Source organism: Lagopus leucura, unplaced genomic scaffold (assembly GCF_019238085.1).
Source record: "Lagopus leucura isolate 7727_CA_CO unplaced genomic scaffold, USGS_WTPT01 Super-Scaffold_702, whole genome shotgun sequence".
NCBI lineage: Eukaryota > Metazoa > Chordata > Aves > Galliformes > Phasianidae > Lagopus > Lagopus leucura.
This window is the reverse complement of record NW_024962254.1, coordinates 11,422,039-11,446,956: the sequence shown is the minus strand read 5'-3', so window position 1 is coordinate 11,446,956 and position 24,918 is coordinate 11,422,039. Positions and strand designations below refer to the sequence as shown.

General features: G+C 37.8%; 2 protein-coding genes across 2 annotated transcripts; both read left to right on the top strand.

Moving 5' to 3' along the window:
• Window positions 1–1,170: 1,170 nt before the first annotated feature.
• LOC122175112 (stromelysin-1-like) lies at window positions 1,171–8,050 on the top strand. The gene is made up of 9 exons (XM_042862535.1): window positions 1,171–1,407; window positions 1,494–1,642; window positions 2,631–2,756; window positions 3,243–3,404; window positions 3,527–3,683; window positions 5,264–5,397; window positions 5,781–5,940; window positions 7,185–7,285; window positions 7,950–8,050. The coding sequence occupies exons 1-9, from the start codon at window positions 1,199–1,201 to the stop codon at window positions 8,048–8,050; spliced, it is 1,299 nt and encodes a 432-aa protein (XP_042718469.1). The 5' UTR covers window positions 1,171–1,198.
• Window positions 8,051–14,895: 6,845 nt separating this feature from the next.
• On the top strand, window positions 14,896–21,119 carry LOC122175107 (interstitial collagenase-like). Its single transcript, XM_042862529.1, has 10 exons — window positions 14,896–15,000; window positions 15,988–16,232; window positions 16,545–16,693; window positions 16,783–16,908; window positions 17,482–17,643; window positions 18,029–18,146; window positions 18,875–19,008; window positions 19,628–19,787; window positions 20,701–20,801; window positions 21,019–21,119. The coding sequence occupies exons 1-10, from the start codon at window positions 14,896–14,898 to the stop codon at window positions 21,117–21,119; spliced, it is 1,401 nt and encodes a 466-aa protein (XP_042718463.1).
• The last annotated feature ends 3,799 nt before the right edge of the window (window positions 21,120–24,918 follow it).

Below are 24,918 nucleotides of genomic sequence, written 5' to 3'. Positions count from 1 at the left end.
ACACTGCTGCGGGAGGTGTCAAAGCAAAGGTTCAAATCTCTCGGTCTTGGAACAGGATGAAAGACAGCACAAATCTTTTTATGTTAAAACTATTTTTTTCATGTACTCTGTTGCTAGCTGAAGGTTGTGAGAAGCAGTGAGTCAGAGACTGGAAGCTTCATAAAGCAAATGAGAGCTCTATAAAGGTGAAGCAGGTGTGTGACCTACTCCAAGGAAAACTTTTCTAGGGGCAAATGAAAAAGAAAATGAAGAACCTTCAATTTCTCCTGCTATTATATGCAGCACTTTCTCATGCTTTTCCTGCACATAAAAGGCAAAAGAAGGAAAAAGGCACGCAGCTTATCCAGGTGAGGATGGCAGACCTCAGGGGCTGAGGTCTCTAACAACTGTCTAGCATCCCCTGTAGTATCTGAAATAATACTAGTATATAGCAACTGGGGAGCTACTATACACTGCAAAATGTACTGCAAATTCCATTAGAATGAATAACAAGATTATTTCTCAGAGTGGACCTGCATTACGTACTGTGACAGCAAAAGCTTCTTTAATCTTGACTCATCCCTGTTTTATTTTTTGCAGAGAGCAATTAAAACTGATGATGCGTTAATTACATCAGTGATGAATTGATTCTACAAATAATGAAACATCTGAGTCAGTATACATTTGATTTATAGGTGGAAATGTAGTAATTTATGTGACTTCTGGTATTATGAGATGCAGCTCTTCATAAGATGTGGATTTTATTTTTTTCCAAATTATTACTCTAAAAAATATGTGTGTATAGGATACTGCTACCTAAATTTTGTAGTTACTTGTATGTTTCCGTTTTTTCACTGCTGGCTTTAAAAGACTCTAGATAACCCCGGAGCACAGAGCAGGTAGAAGGCACACTAGCAGAAAACATTCAACTTATTAGACAAATAATGAATCAGAATGTCTTCTGAGTAAAATGCAAAGCCATAATGTAGTCATAATATAATCTAAAAAGAACTCACTAAGAGAAAAACATCCAGATAGTCTATAACAAGCTCTGTTATCCATGTTCTCAAGAAACATAAAATATCAAATAAAGTATCAAACAGGTCTGAAGAAGTATTAGTATAATCTTTAAGAGCTTCAAAGATAAACGTATTTGACTGTCCTAAAATATCTTGTTTCCATTAGAAGTACTTGGAAAATTACTACGGCTTTAAGGAAGATGGAGAATCTTTCATTTGGAAAAGTAACAGTGCAGTGGCAAAAAAAAATAAAAGAAATGCAGGAATTCTTTGGGCTGGAGGTGACAGGGAGACCAGATTCCAGCACTTTGGACCTAGTGCGGAAAAGTCGCTGTGGATTCCCTGATGTCGCTGGGTTCTCCACCTTTGCAGGAGAGCCAAAATGGGCAAAACAAGTTCTGACATACAGGTAATTATAATGGAATCCTTAATGTACAGACAGTGCGTTATGTAGCTAAGTTGAATGCAGTTATTTTTCTATTTTGTATTTTAAAGGATATTAAACTACACACCAGACTTACACCCAGCAGATGTCAATGCAGCAATCAAGAAAGCATTCAGCATTTGGAGCAGTGTGACCCCACTGAAATTCATCAAGAAGGGCAGAGGTGATGCAGACATAATGATCTCCTTTGCAACTGGAGGTAAAAGTCTACATAAGCATAATGAGTTATTCCCAACTTCTGCCAGTGTGAAGCAGTTCGTCTGAAATAGTCGTGATTTATTCTCATGTAATGCACAGAAAAACACAGACCTTGCCCAAGTTGTTATAGTGATGATTCTTGAAGATGTCTGGGGGGAGATTAAGAGAGAAATGAAAAGAAGGAAGGAGAAAGTAAATGGAGTGAGCTACTATAGTTCACTGAATCTATACTTAGCGTTTGATGCCAATGCATGCTCTACGACAGGAGGCTCAGGACTTGTGGAGTATGATCATGCTCAGAGCACCGTGGCGTGGGCAGCTCTAGTACACTCCTAGGATTAGTCATGGGCTTTATGTGAGCTAAATAAGTTCTAGACATACTCAAGGCTTGTATTTTTGGAGTTGCCCTCAGGGAAAATTTACCTTCTCTCCTTTCATGAACAGCTGTGCATGCATGCACTTTCCTAGTCAGCTCCTCTTTTTTCCAACCAAATATACCTATCCACACATCTAGGCACTGGACATAACCATTAAATCTATGCTCACATACACTGTTCTGGAGTTGACCTTCAAAGGCTCTCCAGAGGAGGGATTACAGTCTCCCCACAACCTTCCTTCTGCCATCAGCACTTCAGTTACCACTTCAGGTCAGGGTCAGTTGGAAACCATCTGAGGGCTGCTGACACAGAGCTTGAGAAAATTTTAACTTATGAGCAAGTAAGAGAATGTATTTCAAGCAAAACCGTGTCCCCCTCCTCTTCCCTCATGGAGTAAATACATAAATGTCCACCCATGTCTTAAGGAGGCCAAGATTTCATTCCTGATTTATCCCTTTTCCCTTTGCAAAATTGGCCTTTTGAAAAACCGTTGTAGAAATGAATCTTGAAAATTTACAAAATCAGCAGACTAGAAAGCTCTGTGCTTGACTGAAGTCTGTTACCTCTCCTGCTGTAGCCTTCAGTCAGCTGTCTGTGGGACTCACTCCTCAGGTCACAACGATTTCATCCCTTTTGATGGCCCAGGAGGGTCTGTTGCTCATGCCTATGCACCCGGCAAAGACACTGGTGGAGATGCACACTTTGATGAGGATGAAACCTGGACCAAAAGCACAGAAGGTAGGAAATTCAGTTCTCATAGCCCAAACAGAAGGAATACAAGGTCTGTCTCTCCACTCTGCTCAAGTACTTTAAAATGGGGCTGATTTGAAGGAGATGACTGGGCAGCTGCTTTCTGTCCCCCAGCTCAGTCCCTGAGCTTTCTGATTTGAAAAGTTATTATCAGTACAACTTTTACCCTGGGCTGAGTAGAGATGCTGTGGGAGGGAGCTCAGGGAGCTTCTCCCCAACCCTCCATCCTCTTCCCACACATTTATGTCACATGTACAATTCTAGGGTTCTTCCACGCTGACTTCTGCAGTACTCCTTCCTTGGGTTCTACTCTAACAATTTCATTACGTTTCTTTCTGATGTGAATTTTGATTCCAACTGGATTTTCCAGCTTTCAAGCAGTTCTGACAGCGGTTCTTAAAGCCTGCATGTTTTGAGTTACAAATGAAATACACGTATCTCCCTTTATGCCTTTTGTTTGTTGGTTGTTTTCAGAGGCAAACTTGTTCTATGTGGCTGCCCACGAGTTTGGACATTCACTTGGACTTTTCCATTCCAAAGACCCCAAAGCTCTAATGTACCCAGTTTATAGGAAAATTGACCCTTCAGTCTTCCCTCTTCATCAGGATGATATTAATGGCATTCAGTCCCTCTATGGTAATTCCCAATTATTTATCAGCTATTGCTTGTAATTCCAAACCCTTTGGAGTACCTTTGCATACTGGATTTATTTGAACAAATTTGCATTTTTAGTATCTTCCATTAACTGATTCCTTTAGGACCTTCTCCTAAAACCTCTAATCACCAAAGAGATTCTGCTGAAAAAAAGGATCCAACTGAGTCAAAAGAACCTGCACTGCCAAACTCTTGTGGCCCTGATTTAACTTTTGATGCTGTCACCACTTTCTGTGGAGAGATAATATTCTTTAAAGACAAGTAAGTCAGCTTTCAGAAACCAAAATAGCCATCTATCATTTATAAATTATGCCCTACAGCACAGAAAAAAATGATTTTATTTTGAATATTCCTAAGCTGGGATTTCTCACTGTGACTTTAAAGGGGTTCAGATAAGAGAGAGATCTAACCTTTCAGGTAAAGGGCTAATTTGAGAACTGTTCTATGAACCACAGCCTGTGCTGTAACACTGATGCTGACCATGGTCTTGTTAGTACTTTAGCATTTGGTGATACCATATAACTGAAAAGGAGTGCCTAGATCTCACAGGGGATATTTATGTATTAGGATAATTTATTATTTGCAGAAAAATTCACCTGAGTGGTTGCAAGCTTCAATTCACAGTCCAAATTGTGGAAGGCATTAATTATAAAGCAATCTGGCTGTTGCAATTGAAACAAGCACAGTATTCTTACTTATTACAGAGGGTTAACTATTATCGTTATATCTTTATTTACCATCTGCTGGTAATTCTGATTCTTTCACTTCAATAATCTTTAATAGCGGGATCTATGCTAAAGACCTAAAATTCCTGATTCTTATTTGGTTCCAGAGTACTCACTGATTTAAACAACAAATAATTATTTTTAAGAATTAGAAACCTCTCCCACATCAAAATATTAAGATTCTAATGAAGAACAAGAATTCTGGGTAAGAGATTGGAGGAAAAAAGGAGGAAGGTGGTAGAGAAACAAAGAGAGGAGGAAGATCACAAATGAAACAGGATGAACAGAATGGGCAAAGATGTCTCCTATGAAAATACAGGCAGCTTTCATTTTAGACTGGAGCAAGTCTTAATAGTTGGCATCCAACGCGTTCAGCATCAGAAGAAGGTACCACCAGCCCTGATATGCTCAACACTTTCATTGCATCCTTGCTTTGAAATATCTGAGGTTCTACCAATCTTGACATTACACCTGCTTGTAGATCCCCTGAACTGGTGACTTAGTATAATAGTAAAAGGCAAAGGTAATTAATATAGAGCTAAGGTCAAATAAGTAGCCCATCTTCAAAGGCATGTCAGCCCAGAAAGTTGAGAGAAGGTGTGTGAGAGGTGATTCCTTCCCCTTGCAAGAGATAGGGCTGTGCTTCCCCCTGCTTCCCTCAAAATCAGCACTAAAGGGACCTTCAACTTCAAGGATTTGAGTTCTCAAACCCAGAAATGTGGTATTTTGAAGAAGATACTTGCACATTCCAATCATTTCTCTGAGCTGGTGCTAATAACCATGGGGTGGAGATTTGTTCCCAGAACTGTACCCCAAACTGGCTTTTAGACATGAACTGGGTCCCTCTAGGTCATCTGCGTAAAAGGAAACTAATGGCTGTTTGAAAGGAATGGTTCATCTGACCTCTTTTGAATGTCTGTATCAAGAAGAAAGGAATCGTCACCATGGAAATGACATTCTTTTCACCGCTATTACAAGGAGTTTAGGGTGACTAACACAGGGGACATGACTGCGTTTAGTCAGCTAAATCCTGTCCTGACTGCCACGATGTGGTTTTATGCATTAGTGTGTGTAAATGTTTGATTGTATCCAAAGCCTGTGCTATATTTACATCAGGCATTTTTGGCGCAAGCATCCTGCAGTCAGAGAAGTTGATTTTGATTTGGTATCTTTATTCTGGCCACGGCTGCCATCTGGTGTTGACGCTGCATATGAAATTCCTGAGGAAGACAAAATTCTCCTCTTTAAAGGTAAAATGTCTTCTACATTCCAATGCTACCTGTCCTAATAGCTTAAGAGATCATGTCTGGATTGGAAAACACACTCTTTCTGTAGGATTCCCTGAATTTTAATTTAATTTTAATTTAGTCCAATGAATTAGTGTATTTCAGTCACAGCTTGTGGAAAACTAAGATAAATAGAGAGGGAGACTGAAGTTTTCATTTCTGTAAAATATGGTGCACTGTACAATTCTTGGATTTCTTGGGCTGCAGAACAATATGCGAAACGTTTTCAAGTAATCGGTATTATCTCTCTGTGGTTTCTTTTTCATTAAAAGATAAGCTTTCATGCAAAGGTTTACACAATTCCTGGAAGACTCTGATAACACGTTCTCATGAACTTTTCTTAATAGGGAATGAATTCTGGGCTGTGAGAAGAGAAACCATACCACCCAGATACCCACAAAAACTCTACGCCCTTGGATTTTCAAAGGATGTTGCCAAAATTGATGCTGCTTTTTATGACAGAAATAAGGGGAGAGTATATTACTTCACAGCGGACAAATTTTGGAGGTGATACTATCTATTACTTTCCTAAAATGAATCAAGCATAATCTTGTGATCAATATCTTGTCATGACTTAGGATGCATTAGTCACACATTAGTTTTGGTCATCTCTTTCACAAAATTCTATAGAAAAAAAGAAATATTTGAGGGAAATGAAAGAGGAAGAAGAAATGAAGCAATGTTTTTAGTTTTCCTTTTAAGTGCTTTGCTATTTAGAACACACGTTATGTGTTCATTTATTTACATAAATTTACTTACCTTGGAAAAAAAAGCCATCTTACAGCTGCAGAAATCACATCATGAAATCGGACAGAACAAAAATGACACATGACTTACATCAAAGCCACTCCTGCAGGTTAAGAAGAATTCCACCTTCATGCCAGTTGCCAACAGAAAGCTCATGAAGCTGCAGACTAATGGTCTTCAGCTGCTCAGATCCATGTTGCAGCCCTATATTTCTAACAGCTGAAGGAGATGCTCCTATATCAGAAGCAGCAGGCAACCTTAGCTTTTGTAGGTGAATGAGACAATATCTATCCTCCCTGTACAGTATATCATACACACAGAGAGCATCCTGGAGTAACTAACCAGCTACAAACTACTAATTTGAGCAGGAGATTACACTTCCATGTTTTCATTAAAAATCTCAGCCTGGAGTCCTGAGTCGTTTTCCTGATATTGTTTGATATATTTGTTCTTGCTGAACAAACATATCAGAAATAGAATGTTTCAGCCTTGTGATTAAGTATGCTGACAGATAAATTGAATTTCACTTAAAATTCAATACCTACTGTAGGTAGCTTAGATAAAATAACTTCAAATATCTTATAACTTAAGAAAAAATTAGATTTTTCCTAACAAGCATTTCTTACAGACAAGGAACATTAAAGCAATCTCTTAATAATTTCACAAATGTAACTTATGTTTGAGATAAGATTTTCAATCTAGCTCTTATCTACAGTTTCTTAAAAATAAAACAATACAAAAAAGGGCAGATTTGTGACAATGGCTTAAATATTGAGTATTCTTAGACATACCTTGAGATGATGTAAACAGAAGTAATTCTTCCTGTGTGGCCCATTGAGTAAATAATGGTTTATGAACCTCAGATCTGTCTCAAGGTTGTCTGAATATTGCTGAAAGTCCTCAGTGAACTTGGCTCCCTGGGTGGGAAGTATTGATGTGAGCTGAAATAATGATGAATTGTTTGCACTTTTAATTGACATCAGGTTGTTTCTTGTTTTTCTCAGTTATGATAAAAGAAATCAGTCCATGGACAGGAAGCCAAGACTGATAAAAGATGCATTTCCAGGAATTAATGCAAAAGTTGATGCTGTTTTTCAGCATGAAAGTGAGTCTCTTTTCTCAAGTGAACCTGAATTGAATGACCCAGGGACTCTCAGGGTCGTAGGACTGCAAGTGCTTGGACAGATAGAGACTTTTCTTCAGGCTCCTCAGAATCCCGAGGCTGACCCTTGAGACACCACAACAGTCACGTAGCACTCGCATGCTTCATTTTCCCCTCTTGAAAAATAATGATATCTACATTTGATGTAGGGTTGAAAATTGTTTCACAGCTGAAATAGCCATCCCTAACGGACAGACTGAAATATCTGCATTCATGTCCATGTGTAACTTAAGCCATGAGGAGTACCAGTTAAGACATTGAGGTCTCAGCAGCATAAGGTCTACCTGCTGTGAGCAAGGCTATCACATCGTGACATGTCATTACCTTGAGAATAATAATTAGCACTTGTTTCTCCTGCATGACAAAGGATGTGAGTTCAAAAGAGAGATGCTGGGACAGACTGAAGAGCAGTGATCCCAAGCTCTAGTGCACCACTTTGCAAACATTATCCCTGGGAGCAGATACTGTTGGCAGTGTGAGTGTATGTGAAATATGCAAAGTTTTTAGAACTCTTTCCAGCTGTTAAAGTCTATTAAGCTTTACACCTGCAATAACTTAATTAACCCGCCTTCCTTTTTCTTTTCTTTTCTTTTTTTTTTTTTCCTAGACTTCCTTGATTTCTTTCAAGGAAGAAAGCAATTTGAGTTTGACCCTGATAAGAAGATAGTAACACGCCTGCTAAAGACAAACTTCTGGTTTCCTTGTTAAGAAAAGGAAATCTGCAATGGTGTAGGAAAGAATGCAGTATCACTGCACTATGAACACTATTTCTTCTGTAAATATATGAAACATATAGGTGCTCAGACTCAGTCATCATACATCACTCCCTGCATATTCATTCTGTGCTTCTGTAAATAACTGAAAAACAGTATTTAGCATACTGATACATACATATATGTACATAATTAACATCAGAATGGCTAACATTTTTAAAGCCTCTAGTAACAGGGTTACTCAAATGGGACACTCCAGTGTGAATTTAGACCATGAGAAAGTTTAATCTGCATTTCATCAAAGCCCACAGCACAGTAAGACACTCTCAGTCTGCAGGACAAAAGAAATGCCATTTGTTCCTGCAGCAAACAGTGCAGATGATGCTGCCATACCCTGCTGTAGGGAGGTGACAAGCAGGTCTTTGCTGCGCTGGCAGAAATGGAGACAAAATGATTAATTTGAGTTACATCACCTCCAAAAATAAGCAATGAATAGGTCTAATTGGTGTCTGACATTGCCAAGGTCAGAGAAACAGGTTCAAAACTTCTAACTTTAAGGTTAGTTGGAATCCAATAGGAAAGCTTCCAGTGACGTCAGCTTGGAAATTGATACGTAGCAGAAGTAGAGTTTCACTGACTCTACTACTATCTGTTACTATCTGCCTTAAAATAATTTCAGTGCTTGGTTGTTGGGCTTTTTTTTTTTTTTTTTTTTTTTTCTTCAACTGTTGTTTGGTGACTTATTTTTCTTCCCAATTGTTAGTTTGAAAAGCCCTGGTACTACTGGCAAGTCAGCCTCGTCATTTTTGTAAAAACAGAATTTTTAACCAAAGGTTATTGACCTACATTTCAGATGTACTCTTCTGAGGTATGCTTTGACACCTGGATTCATAGCTGATACATTCATTGTTTGTGGCACACTCAAACCAAGGGCTTCAGTAAATTGTTTCCTCAATTTCTTGTGTATTTCTATATGTCCAGATTTCTAGCCTGTTTGCATCAAGATTGGATGAAGTTCATCTTTTTATTGTCTTCACAAGGGAGAAGATTATCATGTGATTCTTTCTCCTATAGAATTCAGATCACAAAAAGCCTGCACCAAATCCAGTATGTCCCAAATGGACCAGAGCCCCTGGGTATATGCAGACTGAATTTTCAGATTCGTGCAGAGAAATTTATCCTTATTGCTGCCTCTTTCAGGTTAACTTTTACAATCTTGCATCTTCTATGACAGCTGCAATGTTTAGAGGTGAAGGATTTCAAGCTGGTGAGGTCAGTTCTGAAGGCATCCCAAGACCTACTTACCTGCAGAGAAATCCTGCCCAGGATAGGCTAGAGAAGTTTCCCACCCCAGGCAGCAGCTCCAGCAGGGAGGAAGGATCTGATTAGATTTCCATTGTGTGTGTTCAGGAAACAGGTACTTGGCACGAAAAGTGGCACTCCTTCCCTTCTCCTTAAAGTGCTACTGATTTCAGCGATGATGCCCTATCTGAGAGTTGTGCGAGTCACTGAGGTGTAATTCAGGCACTACCCCAGTCTGTGAGCCATCACATTGCATTGCTCTTCTACAATAGAATAATTAGAGCTGATTCAGGACCTCACATCCTGAGCCCTATCTCAGTGGCCTTTGGACTTCAGTGCGGTTTGAACTACACACTTGTGCTCCTGCCACTGACTGTCCCAACATCCTGGTTCGTAAATGGCATGACTGATCACAGTCTTGGAGCATGTACAATGTTGGCTGATTGTAAATCAAGAGATTGTGCAAACTTCAAAACATCTGAGTTGGAAGGTTGCCTTCGGCTTTTTCATATCAGTATTAAAATGTACATGGCTCACTAAGGGAAAACTCCTAATTAATCTGCTAACTTGAGGAAAATAACTGGCAACCAGCTGTATTGTGCCACTGAGTGATGTGATTTATATCCCTGACATTTCAGTCTTCCCAGAAAAAGTAACATCCTTCAAGGAAAAGAACTTATTTCAAAATAACATTCTGGTTTTCTGAAAAGATTTTGATTTTGTTCCCTCAAAATATATTGGAAACATATGGAGAGATTAGGATATGCATAACAGCTCAGAAAGGACAAAAAAGTACTTCCTGGAAGAATGACGACTGTACTTTTTTGTGCCACCTGTTCATGAGAAAAAATGGCAAGTATAAATGTGACAATTATGTTAACAAACAATTCTTTGAACTGTGAACTATGAATTATTTCCTTTTTGCAATGTTAAATACACGGAACCAATCAAAGTTCCCTTTTCTACAGTGATTCTGCAGTGAAGGACTTTGATTTAGGGAAACCCCACTGTGATTCATACTGAGTTTATTTTTTCATTATTTAGTCAGTGATGAGCATTGCAGTTTCATCTTAGCAAGAGAAGAATTAAAGCCATTAGAGGATTTTAAAATGTTTCATAAATAACTGGGGGAATAGAACACTATCCTGAAGAATCACGTACAAGCTATAGGTAAGTTATACACAAGGTCAGTGGAAATCACTGTGACAGAAAATTGTTGGAGGCTCAAAAGTTCTTCTGGGGAAATATTTGTCCTCTTATACTTCTGCCTAACGATCATTTCCAGTTGGTTCGAAAAGTGGATAAACCTAGAAGAACAGTGTGCTAGATGAGCCTGGGCAATGCTTGTGCTCCTATGTAGAACTGATGAACAAGGAATGGTGAGTAGAGCACCTAGGAAAGAGATACTTAGAAGTCTCTTGACTCATGACAAGCAAAAAAGATGCAGTTTTGTCAAGAAATAAGTGCGTGAATATTAAGTGTGGTTATTGCTAATACAAGGAGTCATAAGGCTGTACTGCCTGGGGGAAGAATGGAAACCCCCCTGAAAACAAGGGCCCTTTATTCTCAACAGCATAATTCCTCCCTTTCTTAGGCATCACGTTTGGGTTTATCTGTGCTGAGCAGATGGTCCTGCACCTGGTGGGTGATTCAAGGTAACCTGAGTATTGTATGGGTGCTTGTTGTCTGGGCAAGGGCTGTCTCCGAACAACAGTAAGAGGTAGGTAAGTGCCAGATTTCTCTCTCTCCATTGGTTATATAGAGACATCAGGCACACTTCAGGCAGAATCAGTGAGTTAGGAGATGCCAAATCCAGTACCTTGACAAAGGTGAGATTAGCACAGCACCATGCCCAAAGTCCATCCAGAAGAGGTATTCCCAGAAGGTGCATGCACATCCACATATATATATGCATGGACACCCACAGGAATGTGGATGTGCCTGTAACCTAGGCCCAGACACACTGATCATGGACACACAGACCTGCAGCCTCTGCTCCCATCCTACGGCAGGTGGGTCTGGTGAGACCTTGCTTACCCATGCATATAAGAGACCCTTGCTCATAAAACTACTCAAGACCATCCGAGGAAGGGATACAAAGATAGTGAAGGATATAGAGGGAGACATAGGAGAAGCAGCTGAGGTCACTGGATTTGTTTGGCCCAGAGCAGAGCAGGCTGAGGGGAGGCCTGATGGGGTCACAGCTCCTCACAGGGAGCAGAGGGCAGCGCTGAGCTCTGCTCTGTGTGACAGCGACAGGGAACGGCATGGAGCTGCGTCAGGGGAGGGCGGCTGGGGGTGAGGGAAAGGGGCTGCGCCAGAGGGCGGTGGGCACGGAACAGCTGCCCAGGGCTGTGGGCACGGCCCCAGTGCTGGAGCTCCTGAGAGCTCAGGACATGTTGGACAGTGCTTTTAGTCACTTGTTTTGTTTATTGGGTGTCCCTGTGTGGAGCCAGAAGCTGGATTCAATGACCCTCAAGGGTCCCTTTCTAACTTGGGATATTCAATGATTCCATGAGCCTTTAGCCACTCAGTGTAACACAAATGGGTCTGCAAGCAAATTGAGGGATTGTGTAGACACCAGTTAGCACTCAGTAAATTCATTTTGGCACTTTCAGGTTTCCTTGGAAAGGTTAGCATGGCAACATGCTGACTGCTGTGTGATGGGAAGAGCAGACGACTGAAAGCTGTCCTACACACATTTGAGGGAGATGTGCTGAAGGACACGCAGTGGGACACCACTGCAGATGGTGAAATGGGACATGACTTTGTGGCCTGACATGATGGAAATTCCCAAGACAGAGGGAAGACACTGCTTCTGCTTCCTCTTCCTGATGTTGTTTGAGATTTTCACTTGATGACTCTGTGAGCACATAAGTGGCTCCCACAGCTTGTGCTGGAAACCAGGGCTCTCTAATCCTGTCATTGGCTGTCCTAAAAAGTAGTTTATTTAAAGTTTCCAGGAAGACAGCCAGATGTCCCCTCCGACCCTCTGTCTGACTCAGTATCCTCTGGTCACGTTAAAATTTGGCAAAAGTCCTTTTGCTGAAATGTGCATGGCAGCAGAACCTTCCAGTACAATCTGTACCTTGTGATTTCCTAATGTTCCCATTGCAGCCCCTGGAGCTTCCAATTAATCTGCATGTCTTCTTTGCTTGTAGGTGTTTAAATATGCCTCTTATGCCTTCAGAAAACAAAAGAAAAAAAAATAGAGAAATAGGGAGTGATCTACTCTTTGGGGAAAAATAATTACTGAAAAAAGAAGAAAGAAATGTGGGTATTAACTCAAGATCTAAATTTGAATAAGCCTACAGAAATACATGGGGAATAAATATTAAGGAGAAACACTAATTCAGAAACAGAACTATATAGCAGAACAGAATTTAAGGAACATTTCACTAATCCCAGGTTCATTTGAGTCGTTCAGACTTTGCAGATGTATCCAGCATTAACAATGAAGTTTAATAGGAAAGTGAATCATGAAATTGAATCTCTTTAAATCTGTAAAAGCTGTTTTCCAGAATCATCTTCCTAGTTATTTCAATGACTTCAATGTATTCCATGATTTTAATGTATTATTGCTTTGAAATGTTCAGTATTATTTTTATTCAATAACTCCACATAAGAAATATGACAAACATTAAGAAGTATAAAGAAATTTACTTTTCCAGGAGTAGTATCTGCTCTGTTAACCTTCAGTGTGGTGGGGGATGCTGCGCTGCAGTGATAGTAGAACTATATAGTAGTTACATAGCCTTGGGACTTGAGAAACTAATTAGAATACTTCCTGAAGGGTATTTCCAACTTCTTTGGAGTGATCCTTGTGAGTCTCTTCCAGTTTGGGATATTCCAAAATTCAGTGATTCCAGAACAATGAAGTTTTCACCCTGCATTATATTTCTTCAGATCAAACCCTGCTGAGGTATCAGAAATAAAGAAGAGTCGTACGTATTTGCCTTTTCCCATCTCACACTAGCCTTTATTTTTCCTTTTTATGACATTTAATCACACACAAAAAATTTTATAATGTACTGGGAGAAACCTATAGTTGTTTCCACAGTTTCTCTGGCAAGAGAACAGCACCAGATTCAGCCTGACAACTTTCAGAGTTAGCAAGCTTGCAGCCCCTTCAGGTCATCTACTCTGGTACTTAGCTGTTCTAGCAGTTAGAAATGCTCTCTTGAAATTAGGGGTCTGCACTATAGGTACCCACATACCCCACATATGTAAAATCCTCTTATTTCAGCATAAACTTAGCCAATACAGTCAGCTTCTGTTGATCTTAAAATCTGTACCAGATGATCAGTAGAATCATTCCCTATAATCCATTTTCAAAAAGGAAGCTCATATTCCTACATTACATATAGAGATATTATGCATCAAATCACTTAAAGTTGATTCTACATCAGAGCATCGTTCATTTGGTCATACCTGAGACACACACCTGAGGCTTGCTGCCATAACATGGCAAGTATGAAGACCTACATCCTTGCAGGGTAGTTGGAGGTCAGGTGGGATTTCCTAGAAGGCCTTAAATTGCACAAATACTCAGTTAGCCAAACCCTATGTCTACATATAATCACTCTTGTTTAAGACCACTGTGGATTCTTGGAAAACATTTACAGCCTGTCTTTCAGGAGCAGCTCTTCATTTATTTAACAACAGTTCCGACTCCTTGATGAAACAGGGAACACAGTGTCACAAAATGGTTTTCAATCTTTATTTTCAAGATACACAAATGTTCCCATTGAGCTTCATGTAGTCTTCCCAATCAAAGAACATCTCTGTGCATGGATCCAAACACCCCATTGCATTTTTTTTTCCAAGAGTATAAACATTATTCTGTTTATCATGTATATGGAAACATAGCTTATGTGTTCCAGTAACCTGACTGTTTGTTAAACGTCAGTCAAAAACTGTTGAACCATTTTAGCTCTCAGTTTTGGGAACAGCACAAGATTGTTTCAGACAGAACTGCTAATTATCTCATGGCAAGTCACCTGAATTTATGATGCTAATTATTCCCAGATCAGTTATTTGCATTTTCTTTTATATGTTATTGATACTTATTTTGACTAAGTGTATTTTATTATTTATTGAAAGAGAACATATGTTTTTACTGATTACAGTAAAATGCAATGTTATGTTACTGCTATCTCTTATTTCATATTGTAGCTCCAGTATATCAAGAACTTGCTCCACAAATTGCATTATAAATTTCATATATATTTCATGTATATGAAATGAAATTCCAGCTTTTATCTGGTGAGTACTTCCTTATTTATTAAAAACACTATGAAATTGCCCAAAACAGAAGGCTCAGGAAAAAAAAAAAAAGCATGGTAACATTAGTTAAACTCATTTCATCACTCCCTAATGACGAAACTGTTATGCATCATTTTTACTGATCAGAGGATATTATGCAGCATGAGTCAGACTGTCACTGATTTACAATTTAGCTATATAAACAGAGCTGAGAAACGTGTTCAATAGGTCAAGACTTCGCAGCGTAGCTGAAGCACAGAACCTTTGACAAGAATGAAGGCCTTTTCTCTTCTCCTCTTGATGTATGTGACGGCCTCCTCTGCTTTCCCTGTGGCTCCTGAAGAAGAAGATGAAGGAAAAAATACAGATCTTGTGGAGGTAAACATTTTCTACTGCATTTCTAAATGAAACAGAAAGTAGTCGGAGGGATAACCAGAATTATTTTCAAAGAATGTGACTTGAAAATAGAGGCGTTTCATTTTGCAAAGGTTTCAAGAGAAAGCTTTTCCTATTAACCTGAAATTTTTGTGAGAATTTTCTTGAAATTACTTACCTATGTGTGATCTGAAATTGCACAACTTCACTTTGATGTTGTCAGTAAGATGTTAAAAATAATACAGAAGCATAAGTTCTAGTCTCAAGGCTGCATGGCTGTGCAGAATTAGTCAAAATCAGGAACAGGTTATATTTCAGAATGTGCTTTGAAAACTGTGACATGATCAGCCTTTGTAACACAGGGAAAGAAACTCATTTGAATTATGTGTGTATTTCAGTATTTGTTCGAATTGATCTTTCACGGAATTTTTTTTAGGCATCTTCAAGAAATGCAGCAATTATACAGATGTATCACTAACTATTGGAGAAAAAGTTGTTGAAATTTATTAGGAATATCTGGTTTTCTCAAGTCATATTTCATAGCTAAAAATAAATGACAAGATTTGCCAAGTGCTGACTCTTGTTCTGTTCACTGACTTTGTCAGGAGTCCTGTGTCTGCAGCTTCACTGCTAATTTATATTTCCTTGAATGAGATATGTGAAGTTATAAGCTTCCTTAAAAGCTCTGCTACTAAAATAACGGGTTATAATAAATAAATGTGGAATTAATTATTAATAGCAAATATTAGATTTTAAATACAAGTTCTCCATGTAGTCAATCAGTGAAAGAAGTAATTCAGGTAACTGTGAAAGCTTTAAGTCATATCTACCTTTTCACACTGATTCTTGGGAAAAAAATAAGCAACTCTAGCCCTTGGTAGACACAAGGCTTCAGGATAGAATAGTTCAAGATGATTTAGGAAACATAAATGTGACTGAAGACAATACTGATGTGTCATAATACTCTTCTTTTAAAAAATTCTCGTTCAGACTTATCTACAGAATTTCTACAATCTTCAAAAAGATCATCGGCATCATCTAAGGCAGGGGGGTAAAAATCATCTTGCTGAAAAGCTCAAGGAAATGCAGGAATTCTTTGGACTACAAGTGACTGGGAAAGTCGATCGTGACACTTTGGAGATGATGAATAAACCCAGGTGTGGTGTTCCTGATGTAGAGCAATACGTCTTCACAGCAGGGAATCCAAAATGGAAGAAGACTAATCTGACATACAGGTAACATTTCCTAATCTTCTTCAAATAAATGTAAATCTAGCATTTCAGCTTGGGGGGCCTGAAGTGCATTATGACCTATCCAAAATGACATCTAGAATGATTAACTGATTTCTAGAAAGAAACAGACACTCTAGAAGGCATTATCTAAAGTTAAGTCATTATTGATTTGTACTTATGAAAGATATACTTAATATATATTACTTTTGTAATATATTTACAATTTATATTATATTATAATATATATAAATGAATATTTTTCAATTGAAACTTTGTATTTTTAGCATTATGTAATGCTTTCATTTTCCTTTGAAGGATTGTGAATTACACCAGAAAGATGAAACAAACTGATGTAGATGAAGCAATCCAGAAAGCTCTGAATGTCTGGAGTAGTGTGACACCATTGACATTTCAAAAGATTGAGGACAAAATTGCAGATATAATGATCTCATTCGCTTATAGAGGTAAAATTGATATCTTTACATATTGCATAGACATCCGAAATCATTGAAATAACTTGGGATTCTAAATGATTTTTTACTCTTCATTTTAGATCACAATGACAACTCTCCTTTTGATGGCCCTAATGGGCTGCTGGCTCATGCTTTTCAACCAGGAGAAGGTCTTGGTGGAGACGTGCATATGGATGACGAGGAAACCTGGACAAAAGATGGAAGAGGTAAAGGCTGAGACCAAATCCATTTACACAGTTTTACCTTGTACAATTTTTCTCCTGTGGTAGTTAGCTCATAAGGCTAATTGCAAATAAAAAGTGAGTAAGAGTGGCAGAGCTTGTCTTTTTCATTTATTTTTTATTTTTTGCCAGTGATTCATTGGTAGGAATCTTTCTTCACCTAGCAATTCAGTGTTCCAAACTAGTGAATTCAAATGTCATCAAAACTTATGTTGTGAAATATTGTTCTCTTGAATCACTGAACTTTCAAAATCATTGGAATGATTTTTGATTCTGAGCAGTTTATGCAATAGCAGGAGAAATAGGGATTGTGTTTAAGATACAAAGATTCTGGAGATAGAGTAAAGAAATCATAATCAGAACGTCCAACATCTTCAAACACTCATATAGATCTTCAGCTACAATATTTTTTGAGTTATAATGTGGATAGAATTACTTATAGCCTGTCTTGCAGCTGTAGCACATTCTGGTAAGTTGCATAAAACTCTTTTCAATTATAAATACTGTGGTAAATACTAAAACAGATTTTATCTGTTTCCTATGATTTCTATCTCACAGGCTACAACTTGTTCATTGTTGTTGCCCATGAACTTGGCCACTCACTGGGTTTGTCCCATTCAAATGATCCTGGAGCACTGATGTATCCAAATTATGCTTACACAGACCCCAAAGAATTCCTTCTTCCTCAGGATGACATTGATGGCATTCAAGCCATATATGGTAAGAAATAAATATATATATTTTTTAATATTTCTATTTGGAGGCTGGCGAATAATGATAAGAATATATTTTAAAAATGTTTATTTCACCTACATGCAAAGTCTAAGTGTTCTAAACAATGGATAACAAGATAAGGAAAAACCTGGAGGCTACCTTCAGCTGAAGAGCTGCTCTGGAAAAAAAATCTTGGAAATATGAACTCAAGTCCTTTAACAGTGTTAAAAGTTTGGGTTTTATGACAGATATTCAGTATACAATGATACGCCCTTTCATTTTCTTTTAAAGAAGATCCTTGACAACCATGGACACCTTCTGAACACTGTGTTTATTCTATATTTCCCTAAATACAAACTGAAAGATTTTTATTTTATTTTCCTTCCTTTAGGACAGTCTAATGATGCTGTGCAGCCTACAGGGCCCACAACTCCACAAGTCTGTGACCCTAATTTGACATTTGATGCCATTACCACTTTGCGTGGAGAAATGATGTTCTTTAAGGGCAGGTAATACCAATAAGCACATATATCATCTCTTAAATGTATTCAGTAGCTTTAAAAAAAATCAGTAATCCATGAGGGAAAACTATCATTTTGAAATAGTACAAAGAGAAAGACTATAAAACCATTATGTACCTATTTACCAAAGAAAGAGTTCTTAACTTGTTAAGTGCAAGAGTCATAATTGACAAGAGCAGTGAAGGAGATCAAGGCTGGTCGTCTTTTTTCTAAATATGCCATTGTGGCCATTGCTGTGCTAGACTTGGCTCTGAACTAGATTCAACTAATAGCAAGCAACAGTATTCATACATTCCTTGATGATGTGATTCTGTGATTCTGTGATGTGCTCATGTGTCCCACCATGTAAGCCTTCTACTGTACACCCATGCAAGAGCAAAGCCACCACTGGAAGTACTAGTACATAGAAAGACATACTAGGTGTTCACTGACACCAGTGATCAGCCTTCCTGCCCTATAGAGAAATAGAAGGTCTTATATTTATCTTGCTTGATTTTTGGTATGGAGGTTCTAAAGTTCAGATTGCAGCCGCTCTAGACATCCTTTACATTCATTGGAGAGGGATATGTACCCAGAAGGTCATTTTGACATTAGACAGAATATATCACAAAGTGGAGGTACTTGTCTCTCTCCTGTTATACTCCAGGAGCTATAATCATTGTCTGACATCTGTGAAGAGTGGAACAATTTTAATCTACACGTTTTGTTCAAACCAGGTACATGCTGCGCAAACATCCTGAGTGGTCAGAGACAGAGTTAAATTTTATCTCAGTGTTCTGGCCAAATTTGCCATCAGGAATTCAAGCTGCTTATGAGAACATTGAAAGGGATGAAGTTTTACTCTTTAAAGGTAATGGCATCTGAAATTCTTTACTTTTTCTGACGAGTTCCTTCATAACCTTTGCAAATTATGCAATTTCAGAGGTTAAAGTAGTTCTTTAACAAAGGTCAGTGAAACAAGGTCTCTTGCAAAGCTCCAGATTGCTGAACCTGTGCCTGATAGAGCTATAATTCTGGAAGAGATCTCCAGAGGTCATAATCCTAAAAAAACCTCCTTGCTGTGCTTTATTCGGTGCTGTGAAAAAGAAGACATAAAACTAGCTTCCCTTCTTCACATCTAGTTCTCTTCATATAACAACATTTCACATGATTTTTGCTAAGTTCTAACAAGTAATTCAGCTGGTAAATAGAGGAATTTGCACATCACCATTACTCTTCTCACTGTCAGCTTGGAATATATTGTTACAAGATGGTCTAATAGGACTCTTACCAAAAAAGTTTGAAGCCTAGTTTAAGACAGAGCGAGATAATAAGTTTCTTAGACTAGTAAAGGAAAAATTCTGGAAAGATATTTCAAAATGTATTTTTTAGAAATTATATCATGAAGCCAATTCACGTTCTTCCCATCTAAAATGCAATTAAATGTTTATTAATAACAAAACCAAATGAAACATGCTTATATTTTTCAGAGGATAAGTACTGGGTTATCAGAGGATACGACATTGCATACGGCTATCCCAAACCAATCTATCGTTTGGGATTCCCAAAGACTGTTAAAAGAGTGAATGCAGCTTACAATGATGAGATCACAGGAAAAACATATTTCTTTGTAGCTGACAGATACTGGAGGTGAGATTTAATATTTGTCTACCAGAAAGAATATTTTTACTTGTCTCTGAAAATTGATATAATTAATATAAATTAAGCTATGATATTCAGGTATACTCTGGAAATTCAAGCAGGTTTGTCTGAAAGTTTAAAGAACTATAGCATTTGCTAAGAAATGTCAGTATCTCCAAAGCTTTGTTTGCCATTCATTACATTCCTGTTGTGGCAATGTAAGTACTTGCTACCAGATGGAATACCTGTCTGTTGAAACAGTTATTTTATAGCAAACTTATTCATTTTTTATTCACAATAGTGTTGCTTTTCTGTGTAATGTTATGATAGTGTACACTTTTCAGTCACATTTCAAGCAAAATGAACTATTAATTAAAAATGTTGTAACTGAATTTTCCTTTGAATAATCAAGTTATGGATCATCAACAGTTGTACAGTTAGCATGATTTGTAACTTAAGTGCAGATTGCGATAAATTTCAGAGAGTAACTTTGTTTAACAAGTACATGATTGACAGTAATATAACAAAGATGTTTCAGGTCTGTGCTTCAGTTTCTCTATTCTCCTCCTTTATATGCTACCATTTTAGACTAAACTGGATATCCAACAGCTAGATATAGAAACACATTGTAGATGCAGTGATGGCCAAGGTGTTAGCTTAGCCTGAAAATCATTAGTATGTTCCTGGGCTTCATTCCCAGGATCCTTGAGAGTTTTGTTACAAACATCCCTGCAGGAAGGGTTTTCAGACACTCATCAGAACCTTATTACATAACAGGAAAAAATCAAAATCTACTTTAGTTTATCCTTATGAGACTTCACTCTAAGAGCAGAGTTGTATACATGTATGGACCTGCTTTGAAGTTTTAAAATGTTATCTGCTTCACTACAAGTGGTAATTATGGCTTTTTTTGTGTGCTCAGATACGATGAAAACAAAAAATCCATGGATCATGGTTATCCCAGAAAAATAATCTCTGACTTTGGAAAAATTGGCAGAGTTGATGCTGCTTTCCAGAAAGATGGTAAGTAAAAAAATATCTTTAAACTGAGTTTGAATATCTGTCGTACTGTAGACAGGATCATTTATTTTCAAAACCCTGTTATTAGCCCCTAAACATAGCAGCTGAGATGGAAATGAAAAATAGCAAGTATGCATGGAGAGTTTTTATTGATTTTTTCCCCCAGAATACCAAAAAGAAGTCGTATATGAAATGTAATTGGATTTAATTTTGTTTCCAGGCTATGTGTACTTCTTCCATGGAACAAAGCAGTTCCAGTTTGATCCTCGCACCAAACGGATTGTCAATCAAATGAAGAGCATTAGCTGGTTTAATTGTTAATTGCAATGATTGTGTTTCTCCTTCACATGCACACTGCGTATTTTTATGTGTATATTTTGTATTTTTTATGTGCTGAATTTTTCAGTATTTCATGACTAATAGGTCAGAATGGATTTCTGCCTGGATTCCGTAGAAGTCTAGTTTTAATAATTATTAACTGTACAAATGTGTTTATATAACTTATTACACTTTTACCTGCTGCATTAAATATTCCTAATAAGTTGTGTTTGTCATATCTTCTTGTCCTTGTTCCCTTATGTGCGCTAATATTCAAGAGCAAACTCCAGTTTCAACACTAAAAGGCATACTCTGGTGTGAAAAGGCAAATATTTTTCCCATGCCAAGCAGAGGAACAACTAGCAGGCTCTGAGTTCCATTGCCCCATGCCGGCTCTGGTGAAAATATTATGGGTAATTGGGACTCATGAACGTCAGTCCATAAATCCCACTTCCACTTTTTGCTCTCTCTTTTCTTCTTCACTTTCCAATCTGAGCCTTTCCTCCACAGCACAGCTCTTTGCAAACACAGGCATCTTTTCCCCTCATGCCTTTAGATTTAAGAACCAAATTTAAAACTGAAAAATATAATATTGTACAAGAGATTGCTGAAACCTCTACCCTGATCTGTCAGATCATATTATACAAGGGGGGGATAAACCTCATTTGTACTTGTATTTGTAAGCACTCTGTCAAGTGCTTACTATTTCATCTTTTTACCTACTAAATCCCTCCTAATTTTGCTGGAATAAAGGATGAACTGAAAGTCTCACTTTAAAAATTACAATCCTTGGCCAAACAAGAAATTCATTAAAAATACAGCTTTGCATCCAGCTTTACCACACTTTTCTTCAAATATCTTCAATTGAAATGGTCTTTGATGGTCTTATTCACTTTCTTTCTTTTTGTAGCTCAGCTGATAACATTGGAAGCCATATGGCCGTAACAAAACTCATTTTCTCATACTTCATCTGCATTATGCAATGCAGTAAACCAAAACCTTTAGAGGAAGATTCTGGGTTACTGCAATAGAAATAATAGGAATCTGAGAGAAGATCATATATCCTCATAATTTTTTTCATTACTCACTTGTCTGTATTGGAAGTCTGTTAAATTACATCCTTTGTAAATAAAGAACAGGCTTAGTAATTCTCACCTCCATTAAATTCAAGAGTAAAAATTTGTCTACAAGTGTTTGAAGATAAGAAACTGTATAACTGAAAATGGAGATTAGGTCTTAAAAGGAATATCATATGTAAAAAAGAAAAGTAATTAAATTACAGCAAATAAAAAACTTTAATTAAATTCATTTATATGAGTCTTGTTCTCACAGAGTCATTCAAATACCCATTATTTAATTCAACACATCAGTGGCAATTCTTTTTAATATTTTTCTTGTGCAAGCTAGTGCTATTGAACAATTAATTCAACAATTGTTTCAAAAATATATAAATTTAAATTGATTATGTTGCTTTAATAGAGATTGTCTCCAGGCATATCAGCAGGAGATTAGAGGGAAGATAATACTTCTTTCCAGACCAAGATTAAATTAAAAAATAGAAAATTGGGTTATATATTCCTTTCAGATGTGAACAGATCCTCAGAGTTACAGCAGAACCACTAATACCCCTCTAGAAATTGTAACTAGGGGTTCTTACGGAGCAGAGAAAATGTTAAATGTGAGAGAAAGGGTAAGGAGGTGGTTATGTTTTAAAGAAAGAGAGAAAAGACAATTTACAACCCTGTTTAGGCAGCTGAATTGCAGCCTAAGAGTTTTCATGTGATCTCATGCGTAGGCTCTCATGGAAGTCAAAGGTTTTTGTCAAGACATTTGGTGAGCTTCTGAGAGCAGTACAGATCTCATCCTAAGTTTACATCCTACATGTGGTCAGAATAAATGCCATTTGACCATACTGGTTAGATCTCTGTTGATATCATGCAAGCCTAGACAGTTAACTCACATATAGACACCAACAGAGCGAGCAGTTTGGAGAGCTGAATCTCTGATGGTTATCATGCTAAGATGACCATGCTGCAGAAGTACTGAAGATTGCTATAGCTCTTTGTAGTGTGACTTGGTACTGCTGATGTGGTGAGGAAGGACAGTGACTTCCTGAGTGAAACCTTGGGTCACCTGACAGCAATTTGGATAAAACCTACTCTAAGACTACAAAGGAAGTCACGAGGTAGATCAGCATCCTTTAACTCTAACCAAAACTAAAGATAAAAAAGAAACCGCAATCAGCAGCTGCTCTACAGCTACTTCTTTTCTCAGGCCTCAAGGCTCACTACAGACGTATTTGTGAAACATCGTCTGTGAGAAACTCCACTGAGGCCTTCCTCCCATGAGCAGTGGGAACTGGTTGCTGCATTGTGCAAGCGGTCAAGTAGCAAAAGCCTTACACTAGCTTTGAGTAATGCAGGACTCCACAGCTGGCACACAAGTCTCTTCTAAGCAAAAAGTAATGTAGCTTGAGCTGTTAGCTGAAACTAGAAATATATTCTAAATCAGTTGTTTAATCTTTTCTATGCTCAGTAAAGACAACAAGAGACTACTTATTGAGGCAGTTCATCCTATCCTAAGACAGCTGGTTGAATTACTTTCCAGAGAGACGTATTTCTCCATTTTCTGCACAGAAATGCTCAACTAATAAATGTGCAAAGATAGGTGCAACTAGTCTTAACATAGCTGCTTTCATTGTCTTTGTCCTGCTGCTATACAGCAAAGAATACCAGCTTCTCCCAGATCATATCAAATCTCCTCACAGTATTGCCTTGATTTTTTACAAAATTATATTCAAATCAGACAAAATACTTTTTTGAAAAGAATCCTCTCGTATCATTAAGAATTATGCATGGTGCAAGAACCACTGAACAGGGGGTTGTATTTCATTACCTACACTATGTATATAATCAGAGGGTAATGCCTTCTAGGTGTAAAGCTATTGAGACAACCAAACATTTCAGTTTTAAAATGAAAGCAGAGCTCAAAAAAGACATTCTCTGTTTCTGGGTAAATGCACATGACATTTGTTGTATCAGTTCAGTCATACTCCCCATCTCTTAAAGTTTGTTGCCCTCGTTTGTACCTCAGTAAGATGACTGAATAGTATCCAGGTCCTTTGGGTCTCTTACCTTATCACAAGAAAATGATTGTAATGACAAATTAAGGGAGGTGGAGTTTTTTGTTACTGTAACTGAGAAATACCATTAACAAGAAAGTTTAACAAACAAGGATGCATTGTGAAATTTGGGATAGAAAATTTGTCATTAACGCCTACAGTGGAGAAAAGTTGGCTACAAGTGACAGCAATAAACCAACAAGTGGAAACAAGGATTTCCTTTAAAAGCCACAGTCCAACATGAGGGTATTTCTTACAGCTCTTTCATAAATTTTGAGCACATACTGTCAGATGTCCTCAGAAGTGCTGAACACCTTCAACTCCCATTACTATTGGTGAAAGAGAAAGGTACTTGACCAGCACAGGATGAAATCCTATAATTTGTCACAGTTTGTGTGACTTGAAACTTCCTTTATTCTGAATTACTTAAGACAGGAAATAATCATATCCCCTGCGGTTATTGTGGTTAAACTGAAGTAGCCTTTCTTGCTGAAAAGGAAGATAGATAAATAGATAGGTGGATTAATAGATAAAAAGATGACTGATGCATGGATAGAAAGATAAATAAGTGGTTGATAGATGAAAAGTAAGAGAGGGAGGGAGGGAAGGAGGGAGGGAGGGAGGGAGGGAGGCGGGAAGGAAGGAAGGAAGGAAGGAAGGAAGGAAGGAAGGAAGGAAGGA

Coding starts and splice junctions, on each gene's coding strand:
- LOC122175112 (XM_042862535.1), top strand. CDS start 1,199: ATGGAGAATCTTTCATTTGGAAAAGTAACAGTGCAGTGGCAAAAAAAA. Junction 3,405..3,526: donor TGGCATTCAGTCCCTCTATG/GTAATTCCCAAT, acceptor TGATTCCTTTAG/GACCTTCTCCTAAAACCTCT. Junction 5,941..7,184: donor ACAGCGGACAAATTTTGGAG/GTGATACTATCT, acceptor TGTTTTTCTCAG/TTATGATAAAAGAAATCAGT.
- LOC122175107 (XM_042862529.1), top strand. CDS start 14,896: ATGAAGGCCTTTTCTCTTCTCCTCTTGATGTATGTGACGGCCTCCTCT. Junction 16,233..16,544: donor AAGACTAATCTGACATACAG/GTAACATTTCCT, acceptor TTTCCTTTGAAG/GATTGTGAATTACACCAGAA. Junction 19,788..20,700: donor GTAGCTGACAGATACTGGAG/GTGAGATTTAAT, acceptor TTGTGTGCTCAG/ATACGATGAAAACAAAAAAT.